At 36.6% G+C, this 27790-nt stretch overlaps 1 protein-coding gene and 1 long non-coding RNA gene across 3 annotated transcripts; one reads left to right on the forward strand and one right to left on the reverse strand.

Annotated features, from left to right (window-relative positions):
* Window positions 1-471: 471 nt before the first annotated feature.
* On the reverse strand, window positions 472-27577 carry LOC120145517. Its single transcript, XR_005518137.1, has 4 exons — window positions 27472-27577; window positions 23072-23073; window positions 1968-1977; window positions 472-482 (listed from the first exon to the last, which is right to left on the reverse strand). It is a non-coding gene; the product is annotated as an uncharacterized LOC120145517 (long non-coding RNA).
* LOC120145515 (ubiquitin carboxyl-terminal hydrolase 13-like) lies at window positions 3850-27565 on the forward strand. 2 transcript variants are annotated; one of them, XM_039159338.1, is made up of 32 exons: window positions 3850-3977; window positions 4125-4191; window positions 4368-4518; window positions 4633-4790; window positions 5250-5515; window positions 5597-5815; window positions 5903-6011; window positions 6105-6220; window positions 6662-6760; window positions 12700-12809; window positions 13346-13420; window positions 13647-13725; window positions 13850-13996; window positions 20249-20329; window positions 20406-20525; window positions 20642-20764; window positions 21986-22063; window positions 22574-22662; window positions 22746-22854; window positions 23219-23287; window positions 23373-23483; window positions 24639-24694; window positions 24832-25009; window positions 25092-25193; window positions 25283-25354; window positions 25454-25519; window positions 25869-25934; window positions 26119-26205; window positions 26325-26441; window positions 26683-26757; window positions 26911-26997; window positions 27169-27565. In XM_039159338.1, the coding sequence occupies exons 1-32, from the start codon at window positions 3948-3950 to the stop codon at window positions 27208-27210; spliced, it is 3354 nt and encodes a 1117-aa protein (XP_039015269.1). In that variant the 5' UTR covers window positions 3850-3947; the 3' UTR covers window positions 27211-27565. The 2 variants fall into 2 exon arrangements, with proteins under 2 accessions (XP_039015269.1, XP_039015270.1); XM_039159339.1 differs by having other exon boundaries at window positions 3948-3977; window positions 4371-4518.
* Window positions 27578-27790: the final 213 nt, after the last annotated feature.

Consider the following 27790-nt stretch of genomic DNA (forward strand, 5'->3'; position numbering starts at 1 on the left):
TGAATATCTCTATTTTTTCCCTATATTTCTCCATAAGCCGTCGAAGTAGATGAATCACCTCCGTAGTAGACCTGTCTGGCATAAAGCCAAATTGGTTTTCCGAAACCTTAGTAACCTGCCTCAACCTAGCCTCTATCACCCTTTCTCATAGCTTCATGGTATGGCTGAGTAGTTTAATACCTCTGTAGTTGCCACAACGTTGGAGATCTCCTTTATTCTTATAGATTGGTATCACCGTAGACTCTCTCTATTCCTCTAGCATCTTGGCAGTCTCTAAAATAATATTAAAGATGTTGGTCAACCACTTAACTCCCTCTTCTCCTAGGGCCAACCACACAGTGATAGGAATTTGATCTGGACCGACAGCTTTGTCCCTCCCCATCTTTCTAAGAGCCATTTTGACTTCCTCAAACCCAATCCTACTTGTAGTGTCGTCATTGGTCGTAGTATGATGGTCGGCTGGCCCATCAACGGTACTATCTCTACAGGGAGAGGCACCGTCATTAAATAAGCCAAAGAAGTAACTACCCCAAACCCTTTTAATATCATGATCTTCCACTAAAAGAACACCATTGTTGTCCTTAATAAACCTAATGCTACCTAGATATTTTTTCCTATTTTCCCTGGATTTTGCAAGCCTGAAGATGCAGTTTTGTTCTTCATTGGAGTCAAGTCTCTTGTACATTTCCTTGTATGCCTTATCCTTTGCTTTAGCCACTATTTTCTTGGCTTCCCGCTTTGCCTCCTTGTATCTTTGTTTAGCTCTCGATCTTTCTTCGTCGTCATTTCATTGCAGAAACTCCTTGAAGCAAGTTTGCTTTGTCTTCACCCTAGTTTGGACTTCGTCATTCCACCACCACAATTCTTTATGATCCTTGACCTTCCCTGTCGACAACCCAAGGGTGTTTTTTCCTACCTCTCTGATGGAATTTGCCATATTTTTCCATAACATATATGCATTATTTGCGCTTGTAGTTCCAAAGCCTGTATTAGACAAAATCTTACTCTTAAAGTCATCAGCTGTCGCTCCATGTAAGTTCTTCCAAAGGATCATAGGTTTACCAAGCTTAGTCCTCCTATGAGTGTTCCACCCGTGGCATATGCGGAACACCAAAACCAACAATCTGTGTTGTGATGCACATGCCTCTTCAGGAAACACCTTACAGTCAATGCAAGCCCATCGATCCGGATTTCGAACCAGGATGTAGTCGATTTGGATACAATGTCCCCTGCTATGGAACATAATCAAATTCACATCTTTCTTGTTAAAGAAGGAGTTAGTGACCACCATATCGTGTGCAGAAGCAAATTCAAGCAACGTACGCCCCTCCTCGTTCCTACTACCAAAATCAAAACCCCCATGAACACCGTCATACCCGTCGGTTGCACTACCTATATGACCATTGAAGTCTCCTCCTATGAAAACTCTTTGGTCCTCCGGGAAGCTCCTAAGTACATCATCTAGTTGGTCCTAGAAACAACATTTCTCCCCCTCCCCTAGGCCAATGTGTGGGGTGTACACTGAAAGGACATTCACCACTTCCACTTCTATAATAACCTTAATCATCATGATCCTATCCCGGTATCTACAAACTTCAACTACATTTTCCTTGAGCTTAGAGGATACCAAGATACCCACCCCATTTCTAGCGTTATATATGCCTGAATACCATAACTTGTACCCATTACACTCTCTTGCACAAGCTCCTATCCACCTAGTCTCCTGAATACATGCAAAATCTATTTTTCAATTACTAAGTACGTCGGTCAGCTCCAGTAGCCTAGCATTCAATGTGTCTACATTCAATGAACAAACTCTAAGTCTAGTATCCTTGACACCACTCTGTCGAGCCCTCCCCCTATACGTCCTATGGGATCTAAAAGAATGGCATGACCTCAAGTAATCATCTATAACCGAAGCTATGAGGAACTATGAAAAAGGAATCCAAAGAAGACAGAAGGTGCACCAATAAAACGCTAGAGAATTGAGGGGTACTAAGAAGCCTAGTTGATTACTTAATAGAATTTTAAAACAAATTAACACTATCTTAATTAACTTTAGGCCAAAAGCTAGGATCCAATGATTGGATTTATATCTTACTTAAATATGTAAAAGTAAGATACAGATCTATAACTTATACAACATCAACAGATTTGATTTAATAAATTTCTAGCTACCATAAACAAACTAAAAATATAAGCCAAAAGAAATCAATCAAATGTTAAACTCTAACAGGCAGATCTCACTAGAATAACATAGAATCATATTATTCAAAACCAAGAACCCGAGTTTACTATCAAACACTAACAAAATAGTAAGGGGGAAAAACAACTGAAATTGTTGGGATATATATAAAACGAAAATTTACAGTTTATTTTTGCTTATGTTTTTTCCCCAATTGGACTCCCAATTTAGAAACTTAAAAGAATCAATATTCTTTTAATAATAAAGACGATGAATGATTCTATAATTTAAACACAAAGTAAAAGTCATTAAAATTAAAGAATCAATTTAAGTAAAAAAAATGATAGATAAAATATCCCCACCATAATCAAAGTTTTCCGAAACAGGCACAAAAACTATACAAATCAAGATTCAAGAATTGAAGATCGGTTTCGATAGGCGATCACGGCTAGTCTATTGAGAATGACGATAATCTTGAAAATTTGAAGTTAAAAAATAAAAAATAAAAAAATTGAAAGATCTAAAACAGAAATTTAAAAGAAGAAGCGAAGAAACAAATCAAAACAGAAGAGCAAATCAAAGCGATTAACAATACCAAACCCAGATCTGTGAACCATAACATAAAGCAACATCCAAAATCCCAAACCTCAAAGAAGCTGAACGCTTTAAAGCTGAGGTCAACAAAACGGAACTGTTTTAGATGTCTGAAGTAGATCTTTGATCTGTGAAACCTGGCCTTGTAAATAACAGATCTCGGAGGTTTGTGAATGATAATTGAGGTATACACCCTAAGAACACAAATACAGATAACCGATAACGCAATAAAATCAGAATCCAGAAAAATTTGGAGCAAGAAAACCAAACCAGATTTGTAAACCAGGTTGTATAAGTGGGGAACAAAGACCACCGTCCCAAGTAGAAATTGATGCAACGAATTAAATTTCGCTTGTTTGTCTTACTTTTTCAAAAGTATGGATGTAAAAAACTAACCTAATTTGTAAAATTGATTATCTGAAAATAAATTAGAATTTTAAAAAATAAAGTAATCAAATTATTAGATATATTATAATTAAAATAATTTAAAATATTATACTAATAAGTTTTAAATTAGTAAAGAAGTGATTGATAGAAATTTATTATAATAAAACCAGAGCTTACTCTTTCTCATATGAAGTGATGGAACCCTGCAATATGCCGTGGTAGATTTTTTCATAAGATTCAGCAAATGAGGCTTAAATCTTAATTTACTTGGCCTAAAAAAGAGAGAGATTACATAGTAAGGGGATTAAAATGGAAGTTTAGTTTTTTTTTTAATTAATCACTTGTATTCGATCTGTTTATCGGCTAATTTAGATCATGTACTGCAGAGTCGAGGGTGACCCTCCTAACCTAATTTACTATATTCACAAACTTCAAGATTTAAACTCCTGACTTTGTTTAAAGAACCTAGTACCTCATCCTACTAGATCAATTTGTTGTTATTTTATTTTCTAATTATACGCCATATTTGAATACTGGTATTGTATAGTATATGAATTGGACCGTAGCCAACAATTCGTGTCCGATGAACAAAAAGGAAGTGAAGAGAACATTCGGAATACCGAAAATACCCCATTTCCCAAATAACCATCGAAAGACCTTTCGTTCCCCTCGCTTCTCTTCGCTGGAATAGAAATCATCCAAAAAAAAAAACCTTCTCTCTAAGTTTCCCCTTCTATTTTTTCTTCGTAAACTTCGAAGTTTACCTCTCAATTTCATAGCTATGACTGTCATGACCCCTGCAACCGTTGATGTACTCTCTCTCTCTCTTTTACTTCCTTTTTGTTTATGATTTGTTTTCTTTTATTAATTGATTTTTTGTGCAATTTCCGTTTATTGATGGATTTGATTCTTCTGATTTAGTTTACTTTTTTTCTGGAATTTTCTTCGATTTCTTTAGCAACAAGAAGACGAGGAAATGCTCGTCCCGCAGTCTGATTTGAACGACAATCACCAGCCAATGGAAGGTACTCTTCTCCTTTTTTTTTCTCTTTCCTTTCGGGAAATTTACTACTTTTATTCGCTTACATCAATGCAAGTTTCTAAAAAATAAATAAAATTCTAGCTGTCTTTTGGATAGCACTGAAACGAGAGGGGGTTTAATCTGATTGCGATCCTCGTGATTTGTATCTTTGATTGTTAGTAGTAGCGCAACCGGAGACTTCAAATATTGCGGAAAATCAACCAGTCGAGGATCCTCCTTCATCGAGATTCACTTGGAGGATTGAGAACTTCTCTAGGTTAAACGCTAAGAAGCATTATTCTGAAGTATTTGTTGTTGGTGGTTATAAATGGTATATATATCTCTCTCCTTTCTCGTTGATAGTGCTACTGTTATTTTTTCTCTCTCTCGTTTTTTTTGGCGATGATAATTGATGATTTTAATACTTTTGGTTTTAATTGCTTAGGCGAATACTTCTATTTCCAAAGGGAAACAATGTGGATCATTTGTCTATGTATCTGGACGTTGCTGATTCAGCAAGCTTACCCTATGGGTGGAGTAGATATGCGCAGTTCAGTTTGGCAGTAGTTAATCAAATTCATAGCAAATATTCTATTAGAAAAGGTATTATCCTTTAAGTAGATTATATGTACACCATTTAAGCATTATTTTCTTGGTATTATAAACTCAAAATAGTTTGTTGCTATTTTGCTGCGGCAGTTTCATTTTTATAATCAATGCCAGGTCAAGAAAGTCCTCATTTGTGCTACACTTTCATCATTTCAAAGAGTTATACATTTTCACCCTTTTTATATGTAGTCTAATATGGATTTGATGCAATGAAAGTCATCTCTGATTATTAATCAGATTAAAAAGAAAATGCTGCCTTTATGATGCCCTATTATTAATCAAATTAAAAAGAAAATGTAGCCTTTGTGATGCACTAGCTTAGCTCTTAGTAATATGTTCAAGTCTTGGTTTTTATCAAATATTTTTTGTTATTTGATGTGGATCTTATCATAACATTGGAGAGTATAATTTAAGCTTATTAAAATTTGCACTTACCTGACTTGGATTTTGCAGAGACGCAACACCAGTTTAATGCACGAGAAAGTGATTGGGGTTTTACATCCTTTATGCCCCTTGGCGAGTTATACGATCCTTGCCGAGGGTTTCTTGTGAATGACACTTTGATTGTTGAAGCAGAGGTTGTTGTCCGCAGAATTGTTGATTACTGGACATATGACTCAAAGAAGGAAACTGGTTATGTTGGACTTAAAAATCAAGGAGCAACATGTTACATGAACTCTCTGCTCCAAACTCTGTATCACATTCCTTACTTCAGGAAGGTAAGTACTGATGCTCCATATTTTGCTGAAATGATGTTTTGTTGGGTTACTTTTGCTAATGCATCACATGTTATATTTCAGGCAGTGTATCATATGCCTACAACAGAGAATGATATGCCATCTGGAAGCATCCCTCTCGCTCTGCAGAGTTTATTTTACAAACTCCAGTACAGTGACAGCAGTGTTGCAACAAAAGAGCTGACCAAATCTTTTGGATGGGACACACATGATTCTTTCATGCAGCATGACGTTCAGGAACTTAATAGGGTTCTTTGTGAAAAACTTGAAGATAAAATGAAGGTGAAATACATCGATGATCTTTTAATCACGAGCTTATTCTTATGTGAATCCGGAGTAAATTATGATTGCTTCTATTATTGCCACCAGGGAACTGTTGTGGAGGGAACTATACAGCAGTTGTTTGAGGGGCACCATATGAACTACATTGAGTGTATTAACGTGGACTATAAATCTACAAGGAAGGAGTCATTTTATGGTATCTATTTCTTTCAAATTTTTTTAACTACTGCTTGGGATGTCACGAGTCCTGTAATCCGTTTGATGCTAATTTACTTCTTGCCTATACCAGATCTTCAGCTGGATGTTAAAGGCTGTCATGATGTATATGCTTCTTTTGACAAGTATGTAGAAGTTGAACGCCTCGAAGGTGATAATAAATATCATGCTGAGCAATATGGATTGCAGGTAAGCTTCTGTTGTATTTTGTTAAACGTGAGATTCTAAAAGATATTTGTAATTACATGATTAAAGTATATGTAAAATTTTATCAATAAATTATCATGCTTCTAAGACAATACCAATGGGATGATCTATGCATACATCACAAATTACTTGATTGCTTGAGATTTTTCCTTTTGTTAGATCATTGTGCAGTAATAAACATCTGCATAAGAGTTGCTATTTTGGCCTGGGTGCACAGCATGTGTCTAATTTTGCTGTGGCTGTAACAAATTGTCATCTTGTGCACTTCTGGAACTGGATTACTTTGGAAGTTTACTCTTTACACGAGCATTCTTTTTTCTTTTAGTTGTTTTATTTTGTGTTTGGTGCATTATTTCTCATACCGTGTTATAGCTTTTCATACTTAAATAATTGCATTTTGAATTTTTGATGATGTTATTCCAGGATGCTAAGAAGGGTGTGTTGTTCATCGACTTCCCTCCAGTACTTCAACTTCAGCTTAAACGATTTGAATATGATTTTATGCGAGACACTATGGTCAAGGTTAGCAGTTATAACATCTTAATTCTGTTTGGTTCTTCTTAGTCAATGGTACATGTGCAGTCCAGTGGTCTCCTATGTTAGTGCATAAAACATGACGATAATTTTCCTTTTGCAGAAAGTATACAAGAAGTTAGTTCCATGTTCATGCTTAGCTCTTAATATATGCAAACAATTGTTATATAAACAGATATCATGAGCTCGAACTTTCTTCTGCTAACCAGCTATGATAATCAAGACCTAGGTGGGTATTGGATACAGTGTGTGTCGACACATATATGGTCAAATTTTTCTAAAGTTTTTTCATTTATTTGGAAGGACCTTGGTGGTCATATTGCCATATCAATATGTCAGACGATGTACTTAAGAAAAAAACATGATAGTCAAAGCAAAATAGACGACCGGTCCCAAGACTGTAAAAGAATAGAGGCCTTGGGGGGGGGGGGCTTGCCCCTACTGGTTCTCATATCTTGTGTTAGTCAAATATGAAAAAGTTATTTAATTTTTATTTGGTTTGGAAGCACATGGTTCTGACCAGGGTTTCAAATCGCGGTCGCGTTTTCGGTCATTTCAGGTTTACCGTGATTATGGCCATCGCGGGTAACTCGGGCGGCGGCAAAACCGCTATATCGCAGACGAAATCGCGGTCGCGGAACGTTTTTTGAAACTCTGGTTCTGACCAACTCATCTGGCAGAATACATCGACTAATTTTCTATATCTTCATTAGATGTTGTAATGTGATGCAATTTTGTTTATGAAGTTTTATGTGGTATTTTTTTTATAGACTAGGGAGACCTCATTAAAAAAACCCCTTCGTACTCAACGAAATATGAAAGTTTCGTCGAGCATTGGAAGGAGGAAAAGTGTCATAAATTTTATTGAACCATTGAGAATTACAACTTAGAATACACCAGAAACATACAACCAGAAAAACAAAACCCCCCCTAACCATACATAATAACAACCCCTCTCATCCAATGCCTTCTTTAGACAACTTATCTGCCTCCCAATTGGCCCCTCTAGGAATATGTCTGATCATCACAACTTTATCCCTAATAAACTCTAAAATTCCATTCAACAACAAACACAGTTGATTGGGACAACCCCCAAATTCTTAATCCAATTAACCACAACAAGGCAATCACACTCAACAATAAGTCTTCCTTTGCCACTCCTTTGTGAGTCAAAGAAAAGATTCAAACCCTTAATAATGGCCAACATTTCAGCAGCTGTAGGAGGTCCTTTACCAACAACCTCAGAGAATGATGCCAACGTATAACCCTTTGAATCTTTAATAATCCCTCCTATACCACCTTTCATCCAATCATCCGTGACAGCACCATCCACATTTAATTTGAAGAAACCTTCCGGGGGAGGAACCCACTGAACCCAATTGATCACTCTACTCCCCTTACTTCCACATCTATCCGCCAGTGAGGGATCCCCCATAAGATAATCAAAGAACCCCAAGAAGTCTTTATATTTAGCAGTGTACCATGTCACCAGTCTGTATCTAGCTAGGAAAAATAGATTGATCTGGTCCAACGACCCACCTTCAAACACTTTATTGTTCCTATACTTCCAAATAGACCACAAAACAGCCCCAGGAATGACTTTCCAAATATCTGATTTCAGAACCAATCCCCACCAATCTTGCAGGAAAGAATCAGGGTTAAAATGTAAACATGATTGAACATTCCAAATTCTTAAAAATCTACACCACAACTGCCATGAAACATGACATGTAAAAAATAGATGTGATATCATTTCTGGAAGCAACCCACAAAACGGGCACAGCGAATCCACTAAACCTGGGACATTTCTCTTCTCTAACTCGCACTTTACTGCTAACTTTTTGTTTAAGACCTGCCATAGGAAAGATTCTACCCTCGGAGGAACCAGTCCATTCCAAACCATCGGGCTCCAAACTTGTTTAACTCCCACTATCTCGAACCAATTCTTTAAACATGACTTAACCGAATATACACCATCTCCACTACCTTTCCATAATAAACAATCCATACGATTATGAATAACATTAACAGTATCCAATAATGACATAAAATCAATCCATATATCCACTTCCCAATCTGCGAAATTTCGCCTCCATTTTAAATTCCAACTCCAATTTCCAGAGCTAAAGAAACCAAATTCTGATATTTTCCCCCACTTTATTCACTGATAATGCATACAATCTAGGAAACCTTACCTTAAGGGACACCCTCTCAATCCAAACATCATGCCAAAATGAAAAAGATTTCCCATCCCCTACATTCAAAACTAATTTATTCCGAGCTGCCTCACCAAATGAATCTATAACCATCCAACTTTGGGCAACATTCTTCCATAACCACGAAGCTTGAGTTGGAACCTCCTTCAACAACACATCATTAGTATTCAATTTATATTTACAGCAGATCAGCTGTTTCCATCCTGACTCCTTTTCAGCAGAAAATTTCCAAATCCATTTGCCTAATAAAGCTCTATTAACAAGCTGTAGCTTAGGAATTCCCAGCTCCCCACAATTCTTAGGAAAACACACCGACGACCACTTCACCCAATGTATTTTTTTCCTCTCACCCGACCCTCCCCACAAAAATCTTGCCATAATTGAATTTAAAATTCTCAAAACCGAGGCTGGAATTTTAAATATGGACAAAAAATAAATAGGCAGAGAGCTTTTTTTTTTAATAAAAGTTGGAGGTCTCATTAGAAACCCCTTTCATAATTGATCCTTTCCAAGAGGTAAGCAACAACTAGCGGAAGGAGGAATTCGAATTACAATAGAAAAGACTATCCCCTAAGAATACCAAAAAACATCCTCAATATAACTACCCAGTCAACCAACACCTTCTTTAGCTAACTTATCAGCATCCCAATTACAATCCCTAGGAATTAACTTTACTATCAACGTCCCAGACAATACAAAACGCTCAATATCCTTAATTAGATTACTAAAATACACAGGTGCAGAAGAAGGCGAGTGAATTCAATCAACAGTTGTTTTGCAGTCAGTTTCCAGTATCAATCTTCCTTTATTAGACCAAACTGAGGAAAAGAAAATTTCAGTTGCTTTCCTAATTGCCTTCAATTCTTACAATGGTGGACCAGATCCAACACTTTCTGAAAATGACGTCAAAGTGGAACCATTTGAATCTGTAAGAATTCCCCAATGCCACCAGCCAACCCATCCTTTGTGACAGCACCATCAACATTGAATTTGTAGAAATCCGTTGGTGAAGGAAGCCATTTTTGTACTGCTCTATTCTTTACCTTTGAGCACTTAACACCATCTGCTAAAGTAGGATCCGCCATTAACAAGTCAACTGAGATCGGAACTTGTTGAAACTTGGCTAGAAACCACTTAGCTAATCTAAATCTTACAATGAAGAAGAGAGAAAACCTATCAAGAACTTTTTTGTCGAAAACAATTGAATTCCTATGTTTCCAAATAGACCAAAGAACCACACTCGGGATAAGTTTCCAGATCATAGATTTGGCCATCAAATCAGGCCAAGAGCAAATGAATGATGGAAAATCAAAAGGCATAGCTGTACAGATATCCCAAAAGCTGAAAAACTTATTCCAAATCTCAGTAGTAACTGAACAAAAAATAAACAGATGTTGGGCAGACTCCTCATGTTGATTACATAACGGGCAAAGATCACCATCAGATAAGGGAACCCCTCTTTTAGTCAACTCTGATTTCACAACCAATTTTTGATGAATAACTTGCCAAAGAAATGTTTCAACTCTAGAAGGAACCAACCCTAACCATACATGATTTTTCCAAATAGGGTTTTCTAGATGATCCTTAACAATAGTATTTCTGCAGGATCTCACCGAAAACAACCCATCACCATTCCCAGTCCAGGATAGGAAATCTTCAACTGCCTCGGATAACTGTATGTTATTCAATTTAATCATTAGCTCCAACCATTGTTCCAATTCCCAGTCACACAAATTTCTTCTAGTTCGAACATTCCAAGACCAGCCATTAGAATCATAACTTCCAAAATCGACCACCTTCCCTGTTTTATTTAAAGACAATGCAAAAATTCTAGGAAATTGAATTTTCAACGGGGAATTGTCAACCCAAACATCATTCCAAAAGGATATTGACTTACCATTCCCCACTTGAAGCCTTGAATGAGATCTCAAACTTTCTCCAGTCGGATCATGCTTTAAGAAGTTGTTTTCAATTCCTTTCCATATCCAAGAGTCATGGGGAGAATACACCCGACTAACTGACATAGACAGTCTGTCTTCATTGTGTTTGCTACAGATCAAATTTTTCCACAAGGAATCTTTCTCGTTTGCAAACTTCCATATCCATTTTCCCAACAACGCCTGATTAGTTAGATTCAAATCCAAAACCCCCAATCCTCCATATTCAAAACAGACTTAACAAGCACGGTTCTGCCAGCCAACGAAAGCGACGAAGCCTTCCAACTGGACAATTTGGCCTTAAATCTGGTCACCACTGGTTCCCACAAGGCTGCTGAATTTCTCTTAGCACCTAGAGGAATACCCAGATAATCGGATGGGAAAGAACCTACTGAACAACCAATAGAATCAGCCCATTCCTTTAACACCCCCTCCTCCACATTAATTCCAAAAATCTTACTTTTAACAAGATTTATCTCGAGACCCGATAATAATTCAAAAATCAACAATACCCTCCTAACATTCTTTAATTGGTTGATCGAAGCTCCACAAAATACCAAAAGATCATCAGCAAATTGTAAATGGAAAAGATTAAAAGCTTATCCATGATTTCCTATGGAAAAACCAGAAAACAACCCCAAATCTATTGTTTTTGACATCATACGGCTAAGAAGCTCTCCCACCAAATTAAAAAGCAAGGGTGATAGGGAACATCCTTGTCGAAGACCTTTTGAAATTTTAAATTCCTCCGTGAGTGAACCATTTTCAAGAACCGAAACTGAAGCAGTTGAAATACACTATCGAATCCATGAAATCCACTTTTCTCCAAACCCCATTAGCTCCATGACCTTAATAAGCAAAGAGTAGTCAACCAAATCATAAGCCTTCCTAAAATAAACTTTGAATGCCACACCGGCTAACCCTTTTTTTCTCTAATAATCAATCCCCTCATTAGCCATGAAAGAACAATCCAGAATTTGTCTTCCCGGAATAAACGCGAACTGTGAAGACCCAATTAAAAACTCCATGCACTCTCTAAGTCTTCTAGCTAATGTCTTCGATAAGATTTTATAAAGACCCCCACGGGACTAATGGGACGAAAATCATCAATGCATTTAGGACCCAATTTCTTAGGAATCAACGTAATAAAAGAATGATTAATCCCTCTCTCCCATTGTTTTCTATTGAAAAAGTCCCTACAAAATCTCATTACATCTTCCTTAATATAAGGCCATTTTTTTTAAAGAACCCCAAATTCATCCCGTCCAGCCCAGGGGCTTTATTCGGATCCGCCTCAGACACAATGCCCCAAATTTCCTCTGAAAATTCCAATTCCAGCTTCTGAGCCAAATCTGGACCAATCTTAACAAAGTCCAATTTAACCTCCTCTGCCTCTAACGTATTGCTTGAATTATAAGCCTCTTTAAAATGGTCCTGAATATGTGGTATTGATCCATGCAATTTTGGTTGGTGTTGATAAATTTTTGTGTTAACACTAACTTCATAGACTTTCCAGCCTCTCTTCATTTTGATTAGAGAACAGAATGCAATGACTAATTTGCTTTAAAGACTTAAAAGAGGCACCATCATGACTGTTATATTTTTTCAGTGTATGATGACTTTTTTTTATCTCAGTGAGACGTTTTGTAGTTCTGTCATCTGACAGATATCGGGTTCTTGTTGGCTGGCTTTTATGGGTTTGTGCTAAAAGTTGTTCAGTGTGTTTATATCCTTGATTCTAATGGTTATATTAATATTTCCACTTGTTATGTAGATTAATGATCGCTATGAGTTCCCATTGCAACTTGACCTTGACCGAGATGGTGGAAAATACTTATCACCAGATGCTGATAGGAGAGTCCGCAATCTTTACACACTTCATAGGTGCCTGAAACATTAAGCACTTACGCTGTCTCAGCTGTGTTCTTTCATTTCTATCTTATAATCAGTAGCTAGTAAGTTGAAGGATTAACCAAAAATTTATAACTTCCCATGTCCTTTTAACTTTTTTATTTTTTATTTTTTTCAAATAAAGTTTATGGTGAAAATACTTCTTCTAGACGTTTTTATAACTTTTTTGATATCTTGGATATAAACAAAAGAAAAGTTAAGATACCACTCATGTACTTAGGTTCTCTAATGATGTTAAGGAAGGTTGCATAAGCGTGTACAAGTTGATAGTGTTGGTGTATAGTTTTTATGGGCAAGACATACTACTTAATGTTTATTTAATGCTTATAATAACATTATATTTAGAAAGTGACCATGCACTTGGGTTCTCTAATGAAACTATGAAAGATGGTGTATGCACACGAGTCAATTTTGCTGTTGCACAATTTTTACGGGCAGTACATATTACTTTGTGTTTCTTTAATGCTTATAGTAACATATGGTGCTTACATCTTTTAGTTTGGTTACAGTGTCCTCGTTCACAGTGGTGGAGTGCATGGTGGACATTATTATGCATTTATCAGGCCGACACTTTCTGATCAATGGTACAGATCATATCAATACGTAAAATTTATACTAAAAAAGAAATAGTATAATAATTATTGTCATAAAAAAGGAATGAATTACCACATGTTTAGTCTGGTGCATGATTATTAAATTAGCTAATGCAGATTGTATTTAAGGTACTCTATTTGCAGCTTGCATATGCCAGCTATGGTTTGGAGTCTTGAAGGTGATACTTCTTTCATATTGATATTGTGTGCTTTTCAGGTATAAATTTGATGATGAAAGAGTAACCAAAGAAGATATGAAAAGGGCATTAGAGGAGCAGTATGGTGGTGAAGAAGAGGTACTATCTTAGTATGTTTTGTGCACTGTTTTTTTAACTTCTTGTTTCAGCTTTTCTGCTTTGAACTGTATGTATCTTCAGGGTTGTTGGTTTTAACAAAATTTATTTTCTTGTGGTGTGCCAGTTACCACAGACAAATCCAGGATTCAATAATACTCCTTTTAAATTTACCAAATATTCAAATGCATACATGCTGGTGTATATACGTGAAAGTGACAAAGACAAGATAATATGTAATGTGGATGAGAAGGATATTGCCGAACATCTTAGGGTAAGATTTCATTGTTATATGTTAGAGCTGAAAACAGTGGTGGATCTTGACATTTAGTTTTGAGGGTGCCAATTGAAATACTATATTGGGAAAAGAAAATTGCAATCTTGTCGAATATGTTCTATTTGCTATTTCTTTTTGGTTCTAGCAAACTGATATGCTTATTTACTAATATTTTCATGCCAGTATATTTTCCTATATATAATATATATTATTTATGCTATCTTAATTCCTGTCCCAACTTCAGCAACTCCTTTTGAACTTCCTATCCTGAATATATTTGTTGAAAGTAGAGGAATACCTTTTTTTTTATTTTCAATAATCAAACAGGTTACACGTTCCCTAAATATATATGCTGAAACACCTAATTTCTAGGGATATATACAACTTACCTAGAATAGGATCAAATCTATCTAAAACAGAAAGAAATAAACAGGAAATAAATATATAAGGATATGGTAACAAGCTACCAGAATCCCTTAATATATGGAACTGAATATTGATCTGTTTGACTCTAGATTTCCTTAATTTCAGCCCTCTAACATGCAGACAGATATGCATTCAAACTAAACTCCAAATAATTCTACACTCCCCCTCAAGCTGGATGGTAAATGTTAATTAACCCCAGCTTGGAACTTAGATCATCAAAAGTCTTTCTTGGTAGAGCCTTAGTAAGAATGTCGGCTGTTTGAAGACATGTGGGTACATATAGCATTTTGATCATCCCTTCCTCTATCTTCTCCTTTATGAAGTGCCGATCAATCTCCACATGCTTAGTTCTGTCATGATGGACTGGATTCTTGGCAATGCTGATTGCTGATTGGTTATCACAGAACATCTTCATAGGTTCTCCACTAGAAATTCTTAATTCCTCTAGTACCCTTCTTAGCCATATTCCCTCACAAATACCATGGGCCATTGCCCGAAATTCAGCTTCTGCACTGCTCCTTGACACCACTGATTGCTTCTTACTTCTCCATGTGACTAGATTTCCCCACACATAAGTACAATACCCTGAAGTTGATCTTCGGTCTTGTATTGATCCTGCCCAATCTGCATCACTGAACACCTCTATGTCTCTTCTTTGATTCTTCTCAAAAAATAATCCTTTCCCTGGTGTTAGCTTCAGATACCTTAGGATTCTATACACCGCCTCCATATGTTCTTCATTTGGATTGTTCATAAACTGACTTACCATGCTGACTGAAAAACCAATGTCTGGTCGTGTGTGAGAAAGGTAGATTAGTTTACCTACTAGCCTTTGGTATCTGCCTTTATCCACCGGTGCACAATTTTCTTTAGTGCCTAATTTTGTTGTTGAATCCATAGGTGTGTCCGCTGGCTTACATCCAAGCATCCCAGTTTCTTTTAAAAGATCCAGTACGTATTTTCTTTGGGAAACACAGATTCCCTTTCTTGACCTTGCAATTTCCATGCCTAGGAAGTATTTGAGCTGTCCAAGGTCCTTGATTTCAAATTCCTTAGCTAGAAGACCTTTGGTAGTGTTGATTTCTTCCTCATAATCTCCTGTTAGGATAATGTCATCCACATATACAATGAGGATAGCCAGTTTTCCTGCAAATGAGTGTTTGACAAACAAGGTGTGATCTGATTGACATTGAGAATAGCCATGATTCTTTATTACCTTGGTAAATTTCTCAAACCAAGCTCTTGGTGATTGCTTGAGCCCGTATAATGATCTTTTAAGTTTGCAAACTTTGTTGTCAGTTTTCGGTGTCTCAAATCCTGGAGGGATTTCCATGTAAACTTCCTCAGCTAAGTCCCCATTTAGAAAAGCATTCTTGACATCTAGTTGGTGAAGGGGCCAATCAAGATTTGCAGCTAGTGATAGGAGAACCCGAACTGTGTTTAACTTGGCTACTGGGGCAAATGTTTCTTCATAGTCGATTCCATATGATTGAGTGAATCCCTTTGCCACTAGCCGTGCCTTGAAACGATTAACACTTCCATCTTCATTGTACTTGATTGAGAATATCCATTTGCATCCTACTGGCCTTTTTCCCGATGGTAATTTTGATATTTCCCAGGTGCCATTCTTTTCCAGTGCATTTATTTCTTCAAGCACAACAGCTTTCCACTCAGGAGATCCAAGAGCTTCTTGTATGTTATTTGGGACCTGAGTGCTGTCGAGGTTGGCAACAAACGACTTGAATTTTGGTGACAGGCCTTCATATGATATAAAGGTGTATATAGGATGTTTTGTGCAAGTTCTAACCCCTTTCCTCACGGCAATAGGATAGTCACTGTCATCACCAGTTAGTTTACTCTGTGAGGGCTCAGGATTAGGATTACCTAAAGGATCTTCACAAGATCTTGGACCAGGATCAGATTCTTGGTTTTGCTGCAGAGGTGCTGGATCTTCACAAGATCTTGGACTAGGATCAGATTCTTGGTTTTGCTGCAGAGGTGCTGGAGGTTCCATATCCTTTTGGTTCTTTCTCCTCCGTGAATAGGTAATCAACTCATTATTAGTTGTTGATTTACTAATGTCCAGATTTTGGTATGAAGATTCTAGGGAGAGATGTTGTTGAGGAGAAATAGAGTTAGAATTTGGAGAGAGCTGAACTGATTCATCAATATCCCAAACTGATTCATCAATATCCCAAATTTGATATTCCTGGGTAAAATTGGTCTCCCCCTGAATATCAGATTTGGGGTAGTAGGGCTGGTGCTCAAAAAATGTAACATCCATGGAGTGGTAGTATTGTTTAGTGACCGGAGAGTAGCACTTATACCCCTTTTGAGTTGGAGAGTACCCAAGGAAGATACACTTAAGTGCTCTAGGATCAAATTTATCCCTTTTATGTTGATGGACATGAACAAAGGCTGAACACCCGAAAACCTTGAAGGGAATAGTGTTGATGAGACGAGTATTTGGGAAAAACTGAAGTAAGGTTTGACAAGGACTTTGAAAGTTGAGAATCCTAGATGGCATCCGGTTTATGAGGTATGCTGCAGTGAGAATAGCTTCACCCCAGAAATGTTTCGGTACATGAGTAGAAAACATAAGAGATCTTGCAACATCTAGAAGGTGCCGATTTTTCCTTTTAGCAATTCCATTTTGCTGAGGGGTGTTGACACATGAGCTTTGATGAATGATGCCATGACTCAAGAGATAATCATTGAGTATGAACTTGAAGTATTCTTTGGCATTGTCAGTTTTCAGAATTTGGATTTTGGCTTGGAATTGAGTTTGTATCATGGTGTTGAAGTTTTTGAAAATCTGACCTGCCTCTGATTTTTCTTTCATGAGAAAGACCCATGTAAGCCGAGTGTGATCATCAATAAATGTAATGAACCAACGGGAACCAGTCACATTTTTTAGTTTAGATGGCCCCCAAACATCACTATGAATCATTGAAAAAGGATGGGATTCTTTGTAAGATTGGTTGGGATAAGAATTACGGACATGTTTAGAGAATTGACAAATTTCACACTTGAACTCATTCGGATTTTTATTATGAAATAGAGAAGGAAACAGTTTCTCAAGATACAAGAAATTCGGATGGCCTAATCTATAGTGCCATAACATGATTGCACTATCATTATTAGAACAACTGACAGAAAAAGAAGTAGGATTACCAGACACTAGACAATCGGACTGATAAGTTGTGCCTTGAGGAGGATTTGTAACCTCGAGAAGATAGAGTCCCGAGCACATTTTAGCACTGCCAATCGTCTTCCCCGAGTCCAAGACCTGAAATTCACACATGGTTGAACCAAATTTAGTCACACAATTCAGGTCTCGAGTAAGTTTACTAATGGACAGTAAATTGCAATTCAAATTTGGCACAAGAAGGACTGATTCAAGTGTAATATTCTCTGATACTTTAATAGAACCTGTACCAACCACTTTTGAGAGTGAACCATCGGCTATTCTGACCGTTAAGTGTTTATCACATGGACTGTAGGTAGAAAATAGGTCCTCATTTCCAGTCATATGGTCTGAAGCTCCAGAATCTATAATCCATGGATTTGACGTCTCTTTTTTAACACTGAGAGCGCTTAAAAAATTACCTTTTTGGGCTAAGGACCCAGTACCAACCACAGTGGAGGTTTGGGCATGCAAAGACTGGTTGAACAGCTTCTGTAGAACCTCTAATTGTTCCTTGCTGAATGGAGTGGGTTCAGGTGAAGGTTTGTCATCCATTGAGGCAAAATTGCCTCGCCCCTCTTTGTCGTTGGCAGACCGAGAAGACTTCCAATCTGCAGGCTTACCATGAATTTTCCAGCAAGTGTCTCTGGTGTGACCAGGTCGGCGGCAGTGATCACACCAAGGGCGTCCTTTCTTTGGTTTGGTGTCATTGTTGTTGTAGGAGTTCCCTCTAACAGCAAGGGCTGATCTCTCAAGACTTGTCATTGGTTCTTGAGAGCCCATCATGATTTTCTTTTGACTCTCCTCTCTCCTGACTTCAGAAAAAGCCTCCCGGATATTAAGTAGAGGTTTGGATCCCAAGATTCTTCCTCTTACTTCATCTAGATTTTTATTTAATCCAATCAGAAACTTATATATTCTCTTCCGTTCAATGATCTGTCTATACCTGATTCCATCATCTAGGCAGCTCCAATTGTGCTCCTCGAACAAGTCCAGTTGTTGCCAATAGCGGTTGAGTGTATTGAAGTACTGGGTTACTGTTAAATCTCCTTGACGGAAGTCATGGAGAACACTCTCCACTTCAAACAACTCAGATGTGTTCTCATTGTTGGAATACGTTTCCTTTGCAGCCTCCCAGATTTCCCTTGCTGTTCTGTAGAGTAGAAAGTTCTCTCCGATTTCATTTGTCATGGAATTGATGAGCTATGACATGACCATATTATTCTCGGAATTCCAGATTTTGAACTTCTCATCATTCTGGCTTGGCTTGGCAGCCACTCCTTTGAGATAATCATCCTTTCCTCTTCCGCATATGAACATCATAACAGAGTGGGACCATTGGAGATAGTTGTTCCCATTCAGTTTGTGTCCTGTAATGGGCATGGGATTGCTATCTCCACTACTGTTATTGGAGGCCATGGCTACCTGGTTGGAGGTGATTTGGGACACGGAAGCAGTTGAGTCACTTCTCCCGTATTTGGTTATATGAGGGATTTAGGGTTCAGAGAATGCTCTGACACCATGTTGAAAGTAGAGGAATACCTTTTTTTTTTATTTTCAATAATCAAACAGGTTACACGTTCCCTAAATATATATGCTGAAACACCTAATTTCTAGGGATATATACAACTTACCTAGAATAGGATCAAATCTATCTAAAACAGAAAGAAATAAACAGGAAATAAATATATAAGGATATGGTAACAAGCTACCAGAATCCCTTAATATATGGAACTGAATATTGATCTGTTTGACTCTAGATTTCCTTAATTTCAGCCCTCTAACATGCAGACAGATATGCATTCAAACTAAACTCCAAATAATTCTACAATATCAAACTTAATATTTTAAATAAGCCGATTGGCATAGAAAGCAAAGAGATTCTTATTGAGGATTGAAAACGAAACAAGAACAGAATTTGAAGATGAAAATAGAAGACAAACATGCAGCAGCAAAAGTAGAAAAAATGACTTTGTGTAAGAGTATAGTAGAAAAAACTAGTATTTAGAGAAGTTAGTTTAAGTTTACATGATTTTGATTTGATATTAATATCAAAACAATTAATTTGTAAATAAGATTGGGGGTACGATACAATTTGAAAATGTTGTTTTAACTTCTTTAGTTTATCGTACATAGAATTTACTGTCAATAATATAAAGTTTATATTGAGGGTCCAATCTAATTTAATTTAATATATGATTACTTATGAATATATATATACACTTTGATTGTTTTTCAAAATTCGTTGAGGAGCCAAGGCCTCCTTGACACTTCTTATGCTATGCCTTTAGCTGAACATGAGCCGATTCAAACGATGTGATAGGCAGGGAGTTAAGTTTGAAAAAGTTAACTAGTCCTCAACTAGGTTTGAGATTCGGTTGCTAGTACCTAACTAGATTTGAGCTTGGGTTGTTTATGGCTGTGGATGTCAATTGGGCGGGGCATGTGCGGTGATGCTCCTCCTGCACCCATCTCCGCCAAGAATTTTCATCCCTTGATTGTGTCTTGGTTGCTTTATCAAGAGTAATCAGCAATGAGCTCTTACCAAGCTGATTTTTAAGAGTTGTATCCCAATTTGGTTATTTCAGATCCTTCCTTTCTCACATTTTAATATGCAATGTTTTTAATTTTCTTAGGAGAGGTTGAAGAAAGAACAAGAAGAGAAGGAGCATAAAAAAAAAGAGAAGGCAGAGGCACACCTTTACACTATTATAAAGGTTGTATGAGTCATTATTTGAGTGACTATATTGAGCATTTTTTAGATTACTTTCTTACAGCTACATGATTGTCTAGGTCGCACGAGATGATGATCTTGCAGAGCAGATTGGGAAGGATATATATTTTGATCTTGTGGATCATGATAAGGTCAGGAGTTTCCGGATTCAGAAGCAAATAACTTTCAATGTGTTTAAGGTATGGTGCACGCAGGAAGATATTTACCTTGTGTGTTGCTTTCTTTCCAGTGTGTTACTTTGCTCTTGGGGTAATAGTTTTACCTTGTTCTTGATTTATCTTGTTGGTGCACGCAGGAAGAGATTGCTAAAGAGTTCGGCATACCAGTGCAATTTCAGCGTTTCTGGTTGTGGGCCAAGCGTCAAAATCATACATACCGTCCAAACCGGCCATTGACACCTTTGGAGGAAACACAATCTGTAATATTCCTTGGCATAAATCATATATGTTTTGGTTCAAAATCCTTGTTTCTGGAGTATGTGTATAGTTTTTGCTTCAATTTTTGTTCATCAGAGATACAGGCCCTTTGGCTTTAACTGCTTGTCTTCATTATCCTGATAGCCTTTGCATGTGTATCGTTTTATGCCTATCCCGTTGAATGAATTTATATTTATACATATGTTTCTCTTTAAAATATATGCCCTTCCTGTTGAATGAATATATATATATATATAAATGTGTTTTTCTTTATGGAAATGTCGGAACCTACTGGTCTTTCAGAAAGGGAAGCTTGATCAAACTCGGCTGTTTTTCTTAACTAGATATAGGGTGGCTGCTTGGTTTACGGAAAAAGTGCCTAATTTCCCTGTTCATCTTGACTGTCTTGTGAGGGATCCATCTCTTGCTGATTCTTGCAAAGGTTTAAGGGAGAATTTGTCTTCCCCACCTCCTGGTTTCTTTAAAGTTAATGTAGATGGGGCTGAAAGCAGCGATTGGAAGTTCAGTGGGATAGGTGGTCTTCTTCGGGATGCCGAGAGCTGGTTGCTGGGATCATTCTCGGTTTCTTCTGGCCCTGGCCCTCCTATTTTAGCTGAGTTGAAAGCTATTCAAGTTGTTTTGTCTCTTTTTCTGGAATCGGGGTGGAGTGTTAAGGGTCATCTTATATTGGAGAGCGATTCGGTTAATTCGCTGAAGTGGATCAAGAATCCAGGAGCGAGTCCAGCTTCTTATGATCTTATGGTCAAGGAAATTGCTGATTATGTGTTGGATCGTAAAGTGATTATTAAGCATAGACAGAGATGTTTTAATTGGGAAGCTGATAGTTTAGCAAAGGCTGGCATAGGGTAATTTGGGTTGTATTTTGTATGTTGGGGAGTTGGTGTGTTTAAATTAAGGGATACTCTTAGTCTAGTGGGTTTTGGCTGTATCCATTTGAGGTTTTAACCTTGGTGTATTTTTCAGTAGTAATAAAATATGGGGCACTCTTTTCCTCCTTTCAATGTCCGTTAAGTTACTTTCGTAGCGTGACGGTTATGAAGAGGGTTTTTAACGAGGCTCTTTTTCTTATCAACTATATATATATATGTGTGTGTGTTTTTCTCTTTAAAAAAATATAGAGAAAACCCCAGGAAAATGTTGAAAGCATCCTGAATTTACCTTCTTTTTAAAACTATGTGCTAACTTTGACTTTCCTCACGTAGGTTGGAACACTGCGGGAGGTATCAAATAAGGTCCATAATGCAGAATTAAAGTTGTTCCTGGAAGTTGAACTTGGACTGGTAGTATGGTTTTCCATTTCTTAAATTTTCTGTTTAGTGATGTTATTTAACTCATTCAGGATCTTCATTATTGGCCCCAAAATAAGAATAAGAGATTCAAACGAATTGGCATTTTTTGAGATTCTAAGAGCTTCCAAGTGCAAAAGGTTGTTTTGTCAGAGTAGAAATTAGGCATTGCCAACAAGCCTTGTCATTTATTGGTAGATTGTTGAACTCTTAGTCCGAGTGAAGCGAGTCCATGGATCTAAGCTTGGCAACCTCAAATTTATAAAAAAAAGTTAGGCATCAGATTTTGAAGTTTTAAGCTTCACTCATGTCCACTGTAGAATTACTTGCCTGTCCTTGAAATACAAGTTAGTGAGATTTGTAACTTGCTCCCTTTTGCTGAATTCTTCAGGCAGTGCTCTGTATGAATCTTATAAAAATGAATGTTCAATTCAGTCTTGCTCCCTCCTTGATGATTTTTTGGTTTTCTTGTATTTGCTTTATGACTTAAACATTACTATTCAGGATTTACGCTCAATTGCTCCACCAGATAAGACAAAGGAAGACATTTTACTTTTCTTCAAGCACTATGATCCTGAGAAAGAAGACCTTCGGTAAGTTGTCTCATGTTTGTTTTTCCTCTTCTTCTTGTAAGGTATGTGAAACCGTATGAGGGATTATCTTTCTGTTGTGTCAGCTTTGTTGGAAGGATGTTTGTGAAAAGCACAGGCAAGCCAATAGAAATATTATCAAAATTAAACAAAATGGCAGGGTATGCTCCTGATGAAGAGATCAACCTTTACGAGGTTTGCTTCCTATAATTCTTTCTACAATGGTTCATGGTTGTATTTTCAGTTCTCTTGCAACTCGTTCCTGTCATATCTATTTCTCTTTTGCATTCATTTGGTGATAGTAATTGAAGCTAATGTATGGTTCTAGTAATGAGCCCCACCCCCTGCAGTGGTTTTAGTTGGGATTATTCAGGCATGTTCGAAGTTATTTTCACTTGGACAGTTGATAAACTACTTGTTTAGTAGTAACTATATAACAGTATTTTTGCGTTTGACTGTGAAGTTGTTATCATTTCCATCTGGTTAATTTGTCCAAACATTTGCATAAATTTTGACATTCCGATGAGGAATAATACCTTGAGTATGCTTTAATGTACAGGAAATTAAATTTGAGCCCAGTGTTATGTGTGAACCAATTGACAAGAAAATAACATTCCGAACTAGCCAGGTATGCATTGCCCTTCATTTTCGAATAATTGCTATTTGTTTGATCCTATTTAAGTGTTTTGTTTATATATCATTTTCCACTGCAGCTTGAGGATGGCGACATAGTTTGCTTTCAAAAGTCTCTCCCTGTTGAAAGCATTGAACAATTCCGCTATCCAGATGTTCCTTCATTTTTGGAATATGTGCATAATCGTCAAGTACATTCTCTTTATCCTTTATATATGCAGCTTCCTTGCAGTGAGTTTATTCCATTATTTCCATTGCATTTTCATCTGACGTCTTGATGCGAGCGCTGACCTGTCTGTCATGTGGCTACTTTTATATTGGTGCTTTTAAAAATTCTGCTTGCGATTGTTGATCTGTGCTAGTGTTGATCTGTCTGTCATGTGGCTGCTTATTATATGACTGCTTTTAGAAATTCTTCTTGCAATTGATGGTGTGTTAGGTTGATTGGTCAGGAGCTAATGTGCATCTGATTGAGCACTTTGTTCTCTCTGATTAGTTTGATTAGCTGGAGAGTTTTGTATGCTTTTCTGGACACATTTCATTAATTCTGTGAGCAGTTTTTGTTCTATCATCGTAGGATAGTGGTCGCACATATCAATTTCTGTCATCATTGCTAATCGATCAAAGCAGAAACAAATTAACTTATTTTTATTGCATTTGCACTGTTCATTGTCTCAATAGGCCTTATAGTCTGGTTGATAAGATCATGATATCTAAAATTGTCAATTATAGTGTTTGGTTGATTCCAGAAAACACCATCTATTTCTATGTTAATTTTCCTAATTTGAAAGAATTAAATCTCTCTCCTTGAAAAATTCATTTGATGAATGAAAATGGTAAAATCACATTTGGTTCTGCATTTTCTATTTAAAGAAAATTATGTATAAGCATAATTAATTCCGATTTGTTTATGTTAAACATAAAAGTTAACAGGACTAGTAGTCTAGTATGCAAGAACTAAATAGAAGAGAAAAATGCTACGAGAAGTATCACTTTTTCGATTGTGATGATGAATGCAGCCTTTTTCATTAGATACATTTATGGATTATGTTTTTTTCATTGCCCAAAAAAGGAGTAAGGTGTATGGATATATTTTTGTCTATTAATGATACAGTAAAAGCTCTATGTATCCATAGTTTTCGAACTATTTTAGCTCACTTCCAAATATTACCCATGCCTTTGCTTGTTAAGCTGTTAGCCTATCTGTAGAGACATATTTCTTTATGGTAGATTGTACACTTTCAATCTTTAACCCTTCAGTTATACACTTATATACATGCTCGAATAAACTTTTTTGCTTCACGAGCAAAAGTAATATTTGATTTTTTATTCTTTCTTTATGTTAGATTGTACATTTTCGGTCTTTGGAAAAACCCAAGGAAGATGATTTTTGTCTGGAGATGTAAGTTCAAGATTTTGGTAGAAGTTGACTTCCTTTAGTTTTGCAATTGACATGATCTTTATTTACTGATATTTTCTTCTATTTTTTATATGAATGAGATGGTCCAAGCTTCACACTCCTCTCTTTTGAATGTTTAGGTCAAGGCTTTATACTTATGATGATGTTGTTGAAAGAGTAGCTCAACAACTTGGCTTGAATGATCCGTCCAAAATCAGGCTTACATCTCACAACTGTTACTCTCAACAACCCAAACCTCAGCCTATTAAGTATCGTGGGGTGGATCATTTGTCTGACATGCTGGTCCACTACAACCAGGTAATAATCAAATCCCCTTGGTAGTGCATATTGAAAGGCCAAATGATGAAAAGCTAAGAGCTAACCAATTTTTTTTTGTCAGACTTCTGATATTTTATACTATGAAGTGTTAGATATCCCTCTACCTGAATTACAAGGTCTGAAAACCTTGAAGGTAGCATTTCATTATGCTACTAAGGATGAAGTGAGTATGTGAATCATATTTAAGAGTTCTAATGAATGAAGTTAAACTTCTGTTTTAGTACAATAAAATTGGGTTCTTTTTTATCCCAGGTTGTTATTCATAGTATTAGGCTTCCAAAACAGAGCACTGTGGGTGATGTGATTAACTATCTTAAGACAAAGGTAAGTGCTATTTCATTCCTTGGGTCAAAATGATCATGTTGAAGACATGTATTTTTATGGATAATAGAATAAATTCGGTGAATCATTATTCCGAAACAGGTGGAGTTGTCTCATCCTGATGCAGAACTGCGGTTGCTTGAAGTTTTCTATCACAAGATCTACAAGGTCTGGATGTCATTTTTTCATTGTTGTTTTCTTTTAGTGTTTACCCTGAAAGTGGGAAATGAGCAGCGTCAACTTTTTACATCTTTATTTGATTTCCTCAGGTGATGGATTGTAATGTCTTGGTTCTTTCATAATCCTCTAATGACATCAAATTTTCTTATTTGTTTAAAACTTTACATTGCTTGTTGAAAAGACTTTTCATTGTTTAGTTTCTTGATTACATTTCCGCTTGTGTTTAATGTTTTTCTCGCTTTTCCTGGTATGCTATTTGAGGTTCCTTTATTACCTAGGCTATTGTACCTTTTCCTTCCCTCTAATTACAAAATTTTGTTTCTATACATTTCTGCAGATATTCCCGCCTAGTGAGAAGATTGAGAATATAAATGACCAATACTGGACATTAAGGGCAGAAGAGGTTAGTTCCTTCCCCACCCCCTTCTGTTCCTATCACGCATGCACTCCTACATCATGCTGTGATCTAATGGATCAGTTTCTTTTCTTGTATTTTGCCAGTTCTGATTTTATGAATATAATTTCATAGATACCCTTTCTTTAAGATATGAAGAGCTGGTTTTGATTGTTGTTCTTTAATCTTACAGATTCCAGAAGAAGAGAAAAATCTTGGTCCAAATGATCGTCTTATTCATGTTTACCACTTTACTAAGGAAACAGCTCAGAATCAAATGGTAACAATCTTGATATTATTACACATTGTCTTATTTTCAGTTTCCATTTTGCTTTGCTTATGATTGCTTCTTTATCACTATCATGTTTCCTTACCAATTTAACTGTCGTGTTTTTACAGCAAATTCTGAATTTTGGAGAACCGTTTTTCTTGGTGATTCATGAAGGTGAAACCTTGGCTGAAATAAAAATCCGATTACAGAAGAAGTTGCAAGTTCCAGATGAGGATTTTTCTAAGGTTTGTTGTACTTCCTAAATGCTATGTGAGCTTGTGCTCACTGATTTACCCTAATCCTTCTCATGTTCAACGGCTTTTCTCTTCTTTTGGCTGGGTAAATGAAAATTAATGTATAGTAAGAACTTTGACGGTGGCATATCCTCTGTCAATAATTTTTGAAGTTGCCATTTTTCATTCTCTTCCGTCTCTGTTTTTCAATATCCTTTTCTTTTTTATTTATATGAACCTATTTTCTTTTCAGTGGAAGTTTGCATTCCTCTCGCTTGGTCGGCCAGAATACCTTCAAGATTCTGATATTGTATCTAGTCGTTTTCAGGTGCGCATATTGTTTTTTGTATGGATATTTGAAACGTTTGTCCAACTTTCATTCACATTTTACTTTACATATATTCAGAGCATATTGTTTTTTGTATGGACATTTGAAACATTTGTCCAAGTTTCATTCACATTTTACTTTACATATTTTCAGAGACGAGATGTTTATGGTGCTTGGGAGCAGTACCTTGGGCTGGAACACACTGACAATGCTCCAAAAAGATCTTATGCTGCTAATCAGGTAACAATACTTTATTAAAATTGAGTTAATAAGACTCCTACCCTAAGGATTAAGATATTCTTTTAAGGCCATGATTAATCAATCTGCTTTTTCTGAGTCCATAAAAATGTCTAGCCTTCGAGATGCCACAAACATTCGACTCTACTTAAATGACATCACGCTTCTTTGCAGAACCGGCACACGTTTGAGAAGCCTGTTAAAATCTACAATTAGGGACTATTTTAGATTTTACCTCCTTTTGATGATATTTCACCATAGAGTTGCACTACATAAGCTAAAAGCAAATGAGAATGCGGGGCGACAAGAAGTTAGCACTGAAATGGCATCTGTTGACATTTTCGTCTTAATTTTTATCGGACAATGTAATTCTTTGGATCGAACGACTTCCTTTTAAGTAAGCAAAGTTTGTGTCTTCAGATGTCGAATACGATCCACCGAGGTTTTTGCTACTACATTCGATCTTGGTTCTATCACAATGGGGGGCAAGTTGCCCGTGTAATTTGTTAGTACATAAAAAAGATTTTGGATTATTAGTGAATTTATGTATACACAGTATAGTTTGGGAGAAGATTGTTATTTTTGCTATTCCATTTGGTTTGGTTTCCCTTGTTTTTTTGTTCAAGCCTATTTATTATGCAACTTTGCCAAACTCTGAAGCCTCAAATCTTTTCAATGTCAATCTCCACCTCTTCTAATTTGTTCTTTTGGTACAAAGCTTATTCCTACTTGTATACTATTTATGATGTATGTGCGAGTTTTAGTATTTGTAGTAGAGAGAGAGAGAGAGAGAGAG

The sequence above is a fragment of the Hibiscus syriacus genome, unplaced genomic scaffold (genome assembly GCF_006381635.1).
Source record: "Hibiscus syriacus cultivar Baekdansim isolate YM2019G1 unplaced genomic scaffold, ASM638163v2 tig00110893_pilon, whole genome shotgun sequence".
NCBI lineage: Eukaryota > Viridiplantae > Streptophyta > Magnoliopsida > Malvales > Malvaceae > Hibiscus > Hibiscus syriacus.